Source organism: Dromiciops gliroides, chromosome 2 (assembly GCF_019393635.1).
Source record: "Dromiciops gliroides isolate mDroGli1 chromosome 2, mDroGli1.pri, whole genome shotgun sequence".
Taxonomy (NCBI): Eukaryota; Metazoa; Chordata; class Mammalia; order Microbiotheria; family Microbiotheriidae; genus Dromiciops; species Dromiciops gliroides.
Genome location: NC_057862.1, coordinates 238,296,154 through 238,311,937, shown reverse-complemented (window position 1 = coordinate 238,311,937; position 15,784 = coordinate 238,296,154). Strand labels below are relative to the sequence as shown.

At 43.0% G+C, this 15,784-nt stretch overlaps 1 protein-coding gene across 4 annotated transcripts in view; it reads right to left on the bottom strand.

Moving 5' to 3' along the window:
- Positions 1-1,542: 1,542 nt before the first annotated feature.
- MIDEAS (mitotic deacetylase associated SANT domain protein) overlaps positions 1,543-15,784 on the bottom strand; it is a 133,273-nt gene continuing 119,031 nt past the window's right edge. For all 4 annotated transcript variants that reach the window (XM_043985417.1, XM_043985416.1, XM_043985420.1 and 1 more), the window contains 4 exons: positions 13,428-13,577; positions 11,502-11,696; positions 9,989-10,182; positions 1,543-5,942 (listed from right to left, as the gene is read on the bottom strand). In XM_043985417.1, coding sequence (XP_043841352.1) covers positions 5,684-5,942; positions 9,989-10,182; positions 11,502-11,696; positions 13,428-13,577 — 798 coding nt within the window. In that variant the 3' untranslated portion in view covers positions 1,543-5,683. The remainder of the gene's footprint in view (positions 5,943-9,988; positions 10,183-11,501; positions 11,697-13,427; positions 13,578-15,784) is intronic.

Sequence of the window (15,784 nt, the reverse complement as noted above, 5' to 3'; positions counted from 1 at the left end):
GCCAGCCAACCAAATTTTGTGATGGCAAATTTAAGCAGGGAGGGAAGTTACTATTTGGGGGGAAATTTGCACTTTAAAATGATGCACTGGATGTTGATAGGAAGTACTTCCAAAGGATGGATGGGTGTTGATCTAGCCTGCACAACAGTATCTTTGAATTAGAGCTCACATAAGCTTGTGAACCTGGCCTAAGCATATATTTTTAGTAGTTTCCTAAGAACACCAACCATAGTAAGGATTTCCTTAGTTATTTGGTGCAATCTTCCATTTCTGCTGCATCTGTGGTGACGAATCTGTGATGTGACACACTACAGTCCATGTACAATGCTGAAACCATGTAGAATCTTGAACAGAAGCTTTGTGAGTTATTGTTCCCTCACACATACTGTATACATATATTTTATTGATTTAGATGTTGGCTAAACAGAGTTGTGGCAAAGTATGGAGGCGGGTGGGAGTTCTTTGCTTGTTTGGCAGACGGGGTGCTATTGCCCAAAGGGATGAATTCCATCAAAAGAGTGATAGGTAGAAGCTGAAGGGAATGATCCCAGCAGCTCATCCCTTGCCTCTGTTGAGTTAGGAAGGGTCATTCTAAAATCCTTAGCTTCTAGAACTGGCTCTAATTAGGAGGATATTTTAACATCTACTTTGGTAATTATCTTTTATACATAGAAGTTTTGTAGCATGACTTTATGGCTAAACATATTGTCTCTTAAATTATTTAGACCTATTTGGTTTCTAAATGTTATTTTTTGTGGAACTTGTTTTAAAATAGTAATAAATGGTGTTATTTTATAAAAAAAAAAGTATATGTATCTTTTTTCACATGACCACAAGATTAAGAAAACCTAACAATTTCAGTCGTATTAATTTACCAACATTTGACCTTTGGGAAGCTTTGAAACAACATAATTTTTTCACTCATTCCTTTGAATCCATCCTCACTTGACATGAGAGTACAGATTTACCAAAAACCAGAACTAATCACCTATTCTTATTTCCTCTTCTGCATATACATAACACCATATTTATGGAATCCAATCTGCAAATCAAATGGGCCCATCTGTCTTTCAGTATCTTTACTGCTTGACCCACCTATTAAACTACTTCCAATATGTCTCCCACTCCTGACTTTGTGTGCACATGCATCTCTTTGTTATGGGATCATGAAGGGAAGTTCTACACATAGTTCATCCCCCATAGGGTGCTGGCTGACTCCAAGCTTCCATGGAATGCATGGTTCAGGGAAACTCTAGGATTTGACTTTTTCAGCATGGTGTTGTAGAGTACTAGACTTGGAGTCGTGAGAGACCAGGAAGGACTTCACTAGTTTGTCAACTAGTTTTTGACTTACTAGTTTTGACTTGCTTACTGGTACTTAGCTCTCTCATCCTGAATTTCCTCATCTGTAAGATGAATGGCCTAGATGTTCCCTCATCCATCCCCGCTCCATGACAGAGCCGGTGATCAAGCCCAGAGAGTGAAAATTCCCATGAAAACATAACTTTCCACTGTGAATTTTTAAAACCTTATTTAATAAAAGGTTTAAAGATACGGAAAGACATTCAAAAGTAAATAAGTTACATGGGTACATTACAATCACATCAGCAAGATTTTCTTTAGTGTATTAATTTTTTTTTATAAAAAGCACACAAAAAATAAAATCTTCAGTCTGGTCTATCACAACTGTACAGCAAAAGAGGTAAATAATATATAATATAATATATATGTACACTATTTTAATATGTAACAGTCTTTAAAAAGGTTGCCACAGGCAGCAAACACACAAAAGGCAGTGTCTGATCATTTTTCAAAATAAAAGTAATATACTTATTTATATGCTATTAAAGCATTTATACAATAATTACAGACTGACTGTTCCTGTGCTCTATCCCCTCCCAAAAGACCTCCAACTGACAGATTTAAACAAGTAATGGTTGAAACAGCTGCAAACTGTTGTTAGCAGTATTAACACAACACGACAGGAAGGGAGAATATCTGGTCTTAAATATAGAAATGTTTTCTAGAAACACGCATATTCTCTGTAAACCTAAAGAGTCAGGCTTTCCAGTCTGGTAAAACCATCCCAGAAGCATGCCCCAGAGAGAACACTGAAACAGCTGAGGCTTGAATATGCATCGTATTCTCCCTTCATCCTAGCATATGGCATGAGAATGAGAAGCAGTTTTCCCAGAGGCAGGTGAATGCGGACAATCCCTTTTGACCCAAGCAGCATAGAAAACTCCAGTACCACCGATTAAACTCCATTGGGTACAGTGGGAGGTATGTGTATGGCAGAAGAGGAGGGAATGGATTTAATCATGAATGGAGATTAAAGGCAGTAAAAAAAAAAAAATAATGGCACTACACTTCTCTCATGTATAATTACAAGACCAAATTCAAAGTCCAGATCAAAGGTAGGGAACCCCTTTTCTTTTTTCTTTTTTTTTTTTTGCAGGGCAATGAGGGTTAAGTGACTTGCCCAGGGTCACTCAGCTAGTAAGTGTCAAGTGTCTGAGGCCAGATTTGAACAGGTCCTCCTGAATCCAGGGCCAGTGCTTTATCCACGGTGCCACCTAGCTGCCCCCAGCCCTTTTCTTTCAAAGGACAAAAATCAGTCCAAGGAAATATCAGCAGGCAGTCCAGGATGTATCCACACTGTTACCAAAATCACATCCCAGGTTGTATGGCACTGACAGTTAACAAAAGGCCTTCAACCCCATCCCTCTCTAGATTCTGAGATCAGTTTCATGCCCTTGGGTGAGTGGTGATGGTAGGTGTTAACAATGGATGTAGAATGATATGGAGTTGGGAGGAGGCAGAAATCTTTAAAGCTGGAGACATCAATCATGCAACTTCCCAAAGCAAAAGACTTTCTGATTAGGTTAAGCAAATAAAAGAAAAATGTGATTGAACCTATCACAGATAGAGAACAGCACCATTGAAGGATATGTTTAGTTTTGTTTCTGGATTCTGTTTTATAGTCATTTTATTAGCCATGATTGCCTTTAATTCTTGAAAGATACATGTTTTTCACATTTTACCATAGATGACTTTTCTCTCCCCAAATTAACAGAGACACTGTCTTGTCTTCCTTGCCTATCTGGGAAGGTGTCCCTGCTAAATGAGGGGGGTGGGAAGAGGGGGCTCAAGAGAGTTACTTTATTATTCAAAGAATTCCAAGAGAGTGGTTCTACCACTTTCTGAGTGAATGGAAGGGTCTCATCTGGCTGAAGGTTTCTGTTACAAGAGCAGCTGTTGTGTGTCTAAACAAGGACTGAAACAAAGGAATTTTTAAATAGAAAAATCTTGGGACACGTAAGTAGCACTTCAGGGCTGAGCTGAGAAGGCACTCATATTGAGCTTAACTTCCTGCTTCTGGATCGTGTACAAGATTTTATACAATCTTAGGACACTGAATTTGCACAATCTCATGGAGGAAAACAGATCAGCAGGCAAGGAGTTGAGAAATTTCCATCATTCTCTAGGAGGCTAGGCAGAAGGATTTGGTTACTCCCTCTGTGGGGGCCCTGAAGATCCATATTAAAGTCTAAATGATACTGAAGAATACCTGATAGTGCATAGTTTACAAGCAATCCCCTCCCCCAAATCACTAGCCTGACGGGCCTGGTTACCTAGACTCCCTCACTGAGAATGCTACTTCCTTTGGACCTCATTTACAAAGTTAAAGTTTAGGTATGCGACCAGAAAATAATCCATCCCTAGAATCAGACAGGCTCCTCTGAATCCCCACAAGCTATTCTTAAAACCTTTTCCTTGTTCTAAGCTTTCGTTCTATTAATTCCAATAAGCCAGTAAATAGAATCCTTGGCCTACTTGAACAAAACCCAAATTCATCTCAGAGTTGAATGGGCTTTCCAACACCATTGCTCTTAACCTATCTGAAAGTGGAGGGAAGAAAATAGCAAGCAGCACTGTTTTCGATTTCTTTTTTAAAAAAACAACACCTCCCTTTCCAAAACACCGAAGCACTTCCTGACTTGGGCTCTCTGCTTTTAGTGGGTTTGGAGAAACCTCATTTCTTCCACTGTCAGGGGCCAGTTCCCACAGTGACTCTGATAGAGAAGGTCCTACACCCCAGGTATATGATAATTTCCCTCCAAGGGCAGGCAGCTATCTTACTTTTGGAGAAACAAATTGGGCCTTTGGAAAGCAAGAGGCCCCGGCTCCCTGAGAGGATGTGAAAAATTAAATATGAAAAATAAATAACTCCCAAATCACAACTCTTCTCCATCTAATTCAGTGACCACTCTGACAGGAAAGGATCCTGAAATCTGAAGAAAACCAGGGTGGGGGGTGGGGAGAAGCTGGGTCTGTGCCTTCCTTACAAAGAGGAAGACAGTCAAAGCATGAAACCAGAGGGCTGTGTTTTGGCAATTCAAGCAGATGGGGGCGTATTGGTTCAGACCTTAGAGCCACCACCAGGAAAGCTGAAGGCTCTCACAGCTCAGGCATCCCCCTAGGATTAACAAGTTTAATCACAAAGAGAAGGTCCCCAGTGACTTTTAGCTATTTCACAGTAGCTAGGGAACAGAAGGCATCCGGCAAGGGGTTGACAAATAAGGCTGAGTCCAATTTAGCAAAAACCCCAGCCACCTTCCCCTCCAGCACAGATAGCCCTCTCACTAAACTCCCTTTCCCCAGGAAGGTCTATTAGCAGAGACCAGTGCCACTGATTCTGGTTTGGATCTCCAAAGGTTTGAGAAATTCATCTCAGCTCTAGGCAGAGTTGCCAGGAAACAGGAAAGTTAAGACCCTGAAAAGGGTAGTGGGGAAAAAAAAGAAATCTGGATCCCTGCCACTTCTTCCTTTCAGTCTTTTCCCATCTGCCCAGGAGCACAATACACACCCCGTGGCCTCCCTTCAGGGAGAGAAGGGATGCTGGGAATGGATAAACAGAGAAGCTTTGGTTTGGGCATCAATGTGCTTGCCTGCTCCTTATTTTCCTGGCTGGGAGCTTGACCAGGCTAGTTCCAGGTGGCAGGTTCAAGGAGAAGATTAAATGTTCCTCTCCTGGAAGGGGCCACCCTGTCTCACCCACCTGAGCCAGGGAGGAGAGAAACTTGAGAGCATCTTGTTGGCGGGGTTACTCAATTTCTGGTGGTGCTCAGTAGGCTGTGTCCAGGAGGATAGGATGAAATCTTGCAAACGAGCTAAGCTTTCCATCCCCTAAAATATCTTCCAAGTGATTCAGGGAAGGAATGGAAGGCCAAGAAAAGGGAGGGAAATTGTGCAGTAAGAGTTTGGTGTCCAAAAAGCAGCAGAAGTAGCAGCAGCAACCAATAGCCTCATGGCTTGGTGGGGTGAGGAGATCAATGACTCCAGGTCGGAAGTCTCCAGAAGCACGAGAAGAGGAGTCCTACCATTCTGAAAAAGCACAGGGACAAGGTCTGACAGACTCAATAGAAGGAGAACTGGGTCCTGCCCCAGGTAACACTGTTCCTGGGGCCTTTATAAATTAAATAAAAGCTTGTCTTTTGTTATTTTTGTTTTTAAGTCTTCATGATTCCCTTCTGACTCCCCACTGAGTGTCCACTGAGCCAGGCAGCTGCAGGCACAAGGCAGGTGATGGTGCAGAGAGGGCAATCATCCAGCACAGGGAGAGTGGGGGAGAACCAGCCTCACTGCTTTCCCGGCTGAGTCCATCCATCACCTCTGCTCACTACACCTCGCCATCTTCATCTGAGCTCCCACTGCTACTGCTGCCACCACCGCCACCACCACCGCCACCACCACCACCACCACCACCACCACCACCACCACTGTTTTCCCGTCGGGCCTGGAGGCGAGTGGCGGCAGCAGCGGCTGCGGCTGCTGCAGCTGCAGCTTCCTTCTCCTTCTGCTTTAGCGCTGCTGCCTTCTTCTCCTGCTCTGCGTGGCTCTTCATGTGGGCACTGCGGCTCTTGACCTTGAAGAATACCCTGAACAGAAAGACAGAGGGAGAAAACTGGGTCACAACCAGACTCCTTTCATAACTCCAGAGAACTGGGCACTCAAAGGGGGCTTGCCTGCTATCATCGTGACTCCTTCAGCTTAAAAGTCACTAAGTGTCGGGGCGGCTAGGTGGCATACTTACCAGCTGTGTGACCCTGGGCAAGTCATTTAACCCCATTGCCCCACAAAAAAAAAAGTCACTAAGTGCAAAGGGCAATGTAAAGAGCCAGAGAACATGGGTTCGAATCCCACCACTGATATTTATCACTTGGGTAGTCACACTGTGACCTTAGTTTCCTTCTCTATAAAATGAGAGAATGTGGTAAAAAGTTTTTTTAACAGTGGTGTCATTCCAATCGTTACAAGAACCAGACAAAATAGCTTCTAATGTCCATGTCCCTCCTAGGTCTTTCTCTATGGTCCTATGTACTCATGTACTAGCTACCTCATGTCCTGGCTAAATCTTTTTTTAAAATTTAATTTGATTTAAAAAAATTTTTTTTCCAATTACATGTAAAGATATTTTTTGAATTCCAAATTTTTTCCCATCCTCCTTGCTCTCCCTCATTCTGAAGCCAGCAAGCAATCTGATGTAGCTTGTACATTACAATCATGTTAAACATATTTCCACATTAGTCATGTTATAAGAGAAGAATCAGAACAAAAGGAAAAAAACACAAGAAACAACAACAAAAAGAGGAAACAGTATGCTTCAATCTGCATTCAGACTCTATAGTTCTTTTTCTGCATGTGGAGAGCATTTTCCACCCTAAATCTTTTGGCATTGTCTCTGTTCATTGTACTGCTGAGAAGAGTTAAGCCTATCACAGTCGATCATCACACAATGTTGTTGATGCTGTATATAATGTTCTCTTGGTTCTGCTCATTTCACTCAGCATCAATTTATGTACATCTTTCCAGGTTTTTCTGAAATCCATCTGCTTGTCATTTCTTATAGCACAAAAGTATTCCATTACATTCATATATCACAACTTATTTAACCATTCCCCAATTGATGGGCATTCCCTCAATTTCCAATTCTTTGCCATCACAAACAGAGCAGCTATAAATATTTTTATACATGTGGGTTCTTTTCCCTTTTTTATGATCTCTTTGGGATATAGACCTAGTAGTGGTATTGCTGCATCAAAGGGTATGAACAGTTTTATAGCCTTTTGGGCATGGTTCCAGATTGCTCTCCAGAATGGCTGTATCAGTTCACAGCTCCACTAACTGTGCATTAGTGTTCCAATTTTCCCACATCTTCTCCAACATTTATCATTTTCCTTTTTTGTCATATTAGCCAGTTGGACAGGTGTGAGGTGGTACCTCAGAGTAGTTTTAATTTTAATTTCTCTAATCAATAGTGATTGAGAACAATTTTTCATATGGCTGTAGATGGCTTTAATTTTTTCATCTGAAAACTCTGCCTAAGTCTTTTAAATGACACACCAAATGCTTATCAATTGGGGAATGACTGAATGTGATGGAATACTATTTATTATACTGCTGTGAAACAACAAAAGGGACAGTTTCAGAAAAGCATGGGAAGACTTGTATGAACTGATGCAAAGTGAAGTGAGCAGAACATGGAGAATAATTTTCACGACAGCAGCAACATTGTAACAATACAACTTAAGTAGTAACTCTGATCAACACAAGGACAAACCACAATTCCAAAGGGCTCATGAGAAAGTTTGCTATCCACCTCTAGATAGAAAGCTGTGTCACAGTGCAGATGAAAGCTTATTTTTCTTCACTTTCTTTTGTTTGGACATAGCTAATGTGGGAATTTGTTTTGCATGACTATATATATATATATCATTATAAAATTTTTTCTCCTCCTCTCCCTAATGGATAGGGGAGGGAGAAATTTTGGAAATGAAAATAAAATTGAATTACAAAAATAAGACTGATGCATAAAAAAATTAATCACACCCCTCAAATGCTGAGTAGAGCAAGACCCTCCCCTTCAGGCAGGAACAGGGATAACCAGAAGTCAGGTGGTTGGTTGCAGCTGCATTTTAATTGTTTACTTCACCCAAAAGCAAGGCTCCAGGTCACCTTCAGGTCACCTAACCTGACTCAGGTTACTATTCAAGCTACTTAACCTACAAAGGCCCTGAGGTAGAAGGTGCTTAATCCACTCAATTTTGAAACTCCCACCCAAGACTAGTATGGAGCTGTGCATCTGATAGGTGAGTAAGAGCACCCATATAGCTCAGACACAGCTGTCCTCAGACCAAGCTTCACATACAATCCAGCCTTCTATTCACATCACCTTGCCCTACAGCTAATGCAACCATCACCTTTCTGCCTCTTGCTTTGGGAACCATAATCAAATGCTTTTGGAAAGGGTTGGGGGGGGGGGAGCCGGGAGAGAGGCAGCTAGGTGGCACAGTGGATAAAGCACCAGTCTGGATTCAGGAGGACCTGAGTTCAAATCTGACCTCAGACACTTGACACTTACTTAACCCTCACTGCCCTGAAAAGGAAAAAAAAAATAGGGGCAGATAGGTGGTACAGGAAGATAAAGCACTGGTCCTGGATTCAGGAAGACCTGAATTCAAATTTAACCTCAGACACTTGACACTCACTAGCTGTGTGACCCTGGGCAAGTCAGTTAACCCTCATCGCCCCCTCCCAAAAAAGAAAGAAAGTCAGTTAGACTCCCCTAGGGCTGTTTTCACCATTCTTAGGTCTTGCCAAATCCAAAACACCTCCCTTCTCCCATTGTCCCCACCCCCATTAGAATGTAAACTCCATAAAAGGCAAGAAGTAGCTCACTTTCCTATTTGCATCCCCAATGCTTACAAGGTCCTTCCTTATCATATAGTAACCACTTAAAGAGTTGGTGTCTTTCTATAGAACCTTCAGAGCATTACAGGCAGGAAGATGGGAGGCAGGATGGGTAAATTAATCCCCCATTCACGACCCTCAATAGTGACGTTAAACCTTATGTGTTATTATCTTTACAGATTATCACTCAGTCCTGCACCCACATACCATATTACATTGCTTCTCTATGGGGTAAAATTTTAATTTAATATTTTATTTCACCCCCCCATTACATGTAAAAAAATCTAAATATTCTTTTTTCAAATTTGGAGTTCGAAATTCTCTCCCTGCCTCCCTTCCCTTCCTTCTCTCATTAAGAAGGCATGCAATTTGACATAGGTTATATGTGTGAAGTCATGCAAAACACATTTCCATGTAAGTCATGCTGTGAATGAAAACAGCCACAAAAAAAAAAAAAGAAAAAGAAAGAAAGAAATAAGTATCTTTGATTGGCATTCCTCCTCTACCAGTTCTTTCTCTAGAAATGGACAGCACCTTTCATCATAAATAAATTATACCCCAATGATGCAATAAGTTCCAAAAATGTTTTAATGGAATCTTGCTGAGCTAATCAGTGTGGTATGGTAGATCCCAGACCCAAAAGCCCAGGCCTCCACGTCTTTTAAGAAATTTCCCCATTTGTTTTCAAAATATACTCCTGCATGTGCACGGGGGTAGTGTGGAGGAAATCAGTATATAAACATCACAAGAGACGTGGTGGAGGGGATACTGAGCCAGTCTGGGAAATAACCTAAGAGCTGGAGTTTATTTAGTGCAGGTGCTTTAGATATGGTAGCTCATTTGAGGTGAGGCAAGTATTACTGATATTATCCCTATTTTGCAGATGAGGAAACTGAACGTCAGAGAGATCAGGTGACCCAGCCCTTCCTGACATCAAGTCCAGCATGCTATCTATTATGATGCCTCAGTGCCTGTCCACCAGACTGGTCACACTATGTGACCAAATGCTACCATAACCCTCATGCCTCCTCCAGTCTCAGGCCAGCAGGTGGTACAGTGACATCAGCTACAGTTGCTACTATCCCACCAAGAGCCCAATACTCTGCCCATCACACCACTGGTCCTTCATCTTGTCCACCGTCCCACCAAGAACCCAGAGCTCTGCTCTATCCCCAGTTCTCATAACCAGCCACCCACCCCACTGCCAATCGGTTGGACCTGTCTGTCTTCATACCTGCCACATTTTTTACAAGGGAACGTGCTGTCCTGGTTCTGAGTTTTACTTAAGGTCTCTGTGGTCCTCTTCTCTGTGAGGGCTCCAGCTCTTCGAGATTTCCCAGAACTTTCCTTAGGCTTCTCCGTGACTCGGCTGCTGGCCATCCCAGGAGCACTGGACTCATGGCTCCTGAGGATGAGGACATCATTGATCTAGATGGATGAAGATGAGGCAATTGCATCAGTTTGGAGTGTTACTGTGGGAGAAGAGCACCTTGGTCCTAACTTTGCCTAGTTTTGCCCCTGGCAGCAAGAAACACAGCAAAGAATACTATGGAGACTTCATAAGTACCTGCTTTCCTAGGGTGAGCTAGAAGGTTGCAATTGACTGTGTGGAGTTTCTATTTCTTGCTAAATTCAGTTTATATGCCTGAACTACAGTAACTCCTTCTCTTATTCTTTTTTGAAATAATTTCCAAAATTATGAACTTGGCAGTCCTAAACAAATATAAACATATCTAGACATGTAGAGTGGCAGAAAAAAGAATTACAATATGAAATCATGAATTCATCATGTACATCTTGGTTTGTTGTTTTTTTTAGTGAGGCAATTGGGGTTAAGTGACTTGCCCAGGGTCACACAGCTAGTAAGTGTTAAGTGTCTGAGGCCGGATTTGAACCCAGGTACTCCTGACTCCAGGTCCGGTGCTCTTTCCACTGCACCACCTAGCTGCCCCACATCTTGTTTTTTTTAAAAAAAGAACAACAAATAAAATTTAACATGGTAGTATCATGTCTGCATCTCCTTATAAACTTCATTTTGCTTTCTCTTCTGTGTTTTTCAAAATATTTCATTGATCCTTTCCTTTCCTTTCCTTTTTCCTTTCCTTCCCTTCGGGGCAATGAGGGTTAAGTGACTTGTCCAGGGTCACACAGCCAATAAGTGTCAAGTGTCTGAGGATGGATTTGAACTCAGGTCCTCCTGAATTCAGGGCCAGTGCTTTATCCCCTTCACCACCTAGCTGCCCCTTTCTTTTTCTTTTTGCATTGTTATCACTCCTCCCAAAATAAAAGCCTTTCCTTGTAACAGCCCCCTTCTTAAGGAGGCACTGCTTGAGGCCCCCCTCTTAAATACTACCCCTCCAAACAAAACACTCCCCAGTTGAGTCCCATCCCCAACAAGTTTCCCTTTCCTGGTCCAAAGGCCAGAACTCCCCAGAACTGCATCCCTTCTGCCCAAATCCCTGTCACCTGGACCAGATCTTGTCACTATCTCTCAAAGTATTTCTTCAGCTGTCTTTGTGCCCACCCGAAGGCAAACCTCTCCTTTCCACTCATCCTCTACCATACCAGCCAACCTTGTACCTGGACCCTAGTTGTGTGAACCAATTCAAACTTGCAACACTTCAGGGAGGTGAGAAGGGGCAAATAGTCACTAATTTTGTATCAAAGACCTCTCTACATGACAAGTGTGGGACCCGAGGGGTGCTCTGTGCTCTCAGCTGGCACCAGCAAGGGGAAGACACACTCACCGCCTCATTGGCTTGTATTGTCTGGGCCGCTTTGACAGCTGCTGCCCTCCGGCTCCTCTCCCGCACCTCTTCTTGCTCTTCCTGCTTCCCTTCCTCTTCCCCGACCTCCTTCTTGGCCTCCTTCTTGGGCACTGCACACTCTTCACTTGGGGCCTCCCTTTTGGGAGGCTGGACCCTCGTCAACCTCTGGGAACTCTTAAAATCAGAAAAAGAGAAGTGTGAGTCGGGTCTCAGCCGTCAACAATGGTCAGTTCTGCCCTGATCAGCTTGTCCTCTTCTGCTTTGTCTCTAGGGGGACTCTTTTAGAAACAGACACCAATCCTCTTTTAGAGCTAGTATAGGACAGAGAAGGGAGATTGAGTCACATGAATATTTGAGGCTGGGAGCCCAAAGCAAGAAAAACCCATGGTCATCTGGATCCAGTCCTTCCCTATAGGCTACATATCCCAGGAGGCTAGAATCACAAAAGAAAAAAAGAAACCTCACAGTGGGTAGCATGGCCTTGGAGAAAGAGTTCTAGCCTAGGAATTTAGGGACTTACACTCCAGTCCCCATCCTGCTATTAATTAACTACAGGATCTTTAGTTAAGTCACCTCACCCCAATTACCCAGATTTGGAGAAGTTCAGTCAGAAGGGACCTCAGAAAGTCATTTATACCTGAACAAAAATCCCCCCACAACACCTTTACCAAGTACTCATCCAGCCTCTGCTTGAAGCCCTTAAGAGATAAGGGATTTCAGTACCTCCCAAGATGGTTCCTTTAACTGGGGGGATGGCTCTGTTAGGAAGTTTTTCCTTATGTCAACCATAAATCTGTCTCTCTGCAATTTGTACCCACTACTCCTACTTCTGAGTGCTAGAGCCAACCAGACTTGGCCTAAACTCTTCCACATGGCCATCCTTCAAACACCTGAAGACACAGCTCATCCCCTCCAGTACTTGTTGGAAGGAGACAGCCACACCTCTATTCCCTCTGGGGTTAAGCGATGTCCCTTTCTCAGTCTCTTCCAGCCTTGACCCCCACCTCAATTTTCCCATCAGCAGAATGGGTATAACATTGCTTCTCCCTGCCTAACAAGTTGTCATGATGTTATGATGGGATAATGGACCTCTGAAAATTTTCCCAAGGTGATCCACAAACATGAGACACTTCTATTGCTTCTACTGTTCCTACAATTATTACTACTAGGCAGCTAGGTGGTGCAGTGGATAGAACACTGGGTTTAGAGTCAGGAAGACTTGAGTTCAAATCCCTCCTCAGACACTTCTTGACCTGTGACCCTGAGGGCAAGTCAAGGTGAAGACTTGTCTTCCTCAGTTTCTTCAACTATAAAATGGGAATATTAGTAGTACCTGTCTGCCAGGGTTGTTGTGAGGATCAAATGAATATATTATCATTATTAATAATGCATTAATAATATAACAAAAAAACATTTAACAGAGCCTGGCAAATGTGGTGCTATTGTTTAGTCGTATCCAAATCTTCATGACCCCATCTGGGGTTTCCTTGGCAAAGATACTGGACTGGTTTGCCATTTTCTTCTCCAACTCATTTTATAAATGAGGAAACTGAGGTAAACAAAGTCAATCGACTTGCCCAGGGTCATACAGCTAGTAAATATCTGAGGCTGGATTTGAACTCATGAAGATGAATCTTCCTGCCACCCAGCACTATCTACTACCTAGCTTCCTACAGCCCTACAAATAGCAGATGCCTAATAAATCCTCCCTCTCTATCTCTTCCTTTCTCTATCACCAATCTGCTTTGCAGGGAGAAGGGTCCAAAACCCTTGTTTCATACAACTGGCTAAAGCTAACTCCTCAGGGACTGTCCTCTTCCTTCCTGCTTCCTCTCAACACAACCCGAGGGCCCCAAGGAACCAAATCCTAAGGATCTTAGCGACTCAGACAGGAGTGGTAATCACCTTAATGTCCACTTCCACTTCCTCCTGACCCTGTTTCTCATCGGTGGTATCAACATCCCCGAAGGTCAGGGTCCCGTTTCGCCCAATCTTCACCTGCTTCTTGTAGGTGTAGTAGAATTCCACACACTGCGCCACTGTTTTGGTCTGAATCTGGTTTGGAATCAAAATGGCAGTCAGAGTCCCTTGGCCCATTTAGCTTCATTTGTCCAGCTCCTTTTCCCTCCCTGCTCCTCTAGCACTCCCTCCCCTTGTCTCCAAACGGGAGAGTCTGATGGGTTAATTAATTCAATAAACATTTATTAAGTGCCTTCTACACAGAGGGCCCTATGTTAGGCATTGAGGATACAATGACAAAAATGGAGCAGTTCCTGACCTCAAGGAGCTTATATTCTATCGATCTAATGAATAGAAGTGAACAGATATAAAAGAGCAGTGGTTTTCTCAGCAAGGAGAATTTCTTCAGTTTGAGAATTTCCTCGCCATCACAGACCGAGACCAGTTTGTGACCTAGTATACAAATCCTAAGGAATAGCCTTTGGAGTAGAAAGGTTAAGTGTCTCACCCAAGGTTATACAGCTTGCAAGTGCCAAAGGCAGAATTTGAACCCAGTTCTTCCTGTCTCCAAACACAGAATCTGATCCATTAGTACAAGGAAAATTTAGAACATAAAGAGCAGTTAACACTTGGGAAGTTGGGCAGGGCAGGGGGTGGGGGGAATCAGGAAAGGTGTCACAAAGGGAATGACATATGAGTTGAATCTTGAAGGAAAAATTCTGAGAGAAAATGACGAGTGAGTGCATTCTGGACATGGGGGTGGCTTGTACAAATGCATGAAGGTAGAAGACAGAGTAATACTCTCAGCCAACAACTAGTATTCCACCTTGAATGGCATGCAGAAGTCATGAAGGAGTGTAGTATGAAATAACATTGGAAAGGAAGATGGGGGGTGTGGCAAATTGTGGAGGATCTTAAATCCCAAACTAAGGAATTTGGAATTATTGGAGTCCAAACAAAGGGCCTCTGGACATTCTCAGCCCCCCACCCCCAACCATGTCCCAGAAGCTTTCATATCTTAAATACTGCTCTAAGATTTGTGGGACCCTTTGCATATTTTCTATCTATTCTTTAAACCCATCAGTATAGCAGGAAATTAAGTCACACATCTCTACATATTTATATCTCTAGTTAGAGGTACAGATACTAATTTCTATCTGTAGTTATGCAGTTATGGGGTGGGAGGTCCTGCTCTTGGAGACAGAAAGACCTAGGCTCAAATCTAATTATTGCAGAATTTCACAGACCTTAGATCTCTCTCTACTAAGCATAAAGCCACAATCAATATTTTTCCATTCTCATAAGGGTACAGTATTTGACTGACAATTGCAAATTGATTTTTTTCATAAGAAAAGTTTAACTTGAAGCAAATCTTTGAATTTGCTGGTGGCCTCTTCAAGCTTTAGAGAGTAACATCTTTCAGCTTGCACCAGCAACTCTTTTTTTGGGGGGGGCAGGGCAATGAAGGTTAAGTGACTTGCCCAGGGTCACACAGCTAGCAAGTGCCAAGTGTCTGAGGCTGGATTTGAACTCAGGTTCTCCTAAATTCAGGGCCAGTGCTTTATCCACTGTACCACCTAGCTGCCCCCACTCTTCAGGCTTTAGAACCATTACCCAGAAGCCTGGCATGCCACGTTCCCCTCCCAACACTGCACTGAGCCATCCAAGCTCATACCCCATTCCCCATCTAATACATTTAATTAATGATTAATTAATAATTGTCCAAGATAAGGCTTAGGACCCTGAGGTATATTCAACCCAAGAAATAAATCTGTCTCTAGAGGGGTTTGATGGGGGAAAACTCACTGTGAGTTTTCCCATTTAGCCCAGGTGCTACCTCCCATGTGAAGCTTTTCCCAACCCTCTCTCCCCCAACTGTTAATGCTTTCGCCCTCTCACTAAAATAACTTTGTATTATTATGATTATGGGTTGTACTTGATCAGAATGAGGTATAACTTAAGGTAAGCCTGTGTGTTCCACTGGCATTTTCCTTCAGATGACAAGAGAAAAAGAAGAAAGTCCCCCAGCTTCCCCAGTGTCTCTTACGAAGGACACAGAAAAATCCTAGAGGATGGGGAGGTGCAGATAAGCTGCAGTATGTGTGACTGGAGGGCACATCCACATTGATGAGACCACAGGTCCATGGGTGTTTCAAAGTATTGTTTTGGTGGGGTTTTTTTTTTGGGCGGGGGGTGGGTCAATGAGGGTTAAGTGACTTGCCCAAGGTCACACAGCTAGTAAGTGTCAAATGTCTGAGGCCAGATTTAAACTCAGATCCTCCTGAATCCAGGGTTGGTGCTTT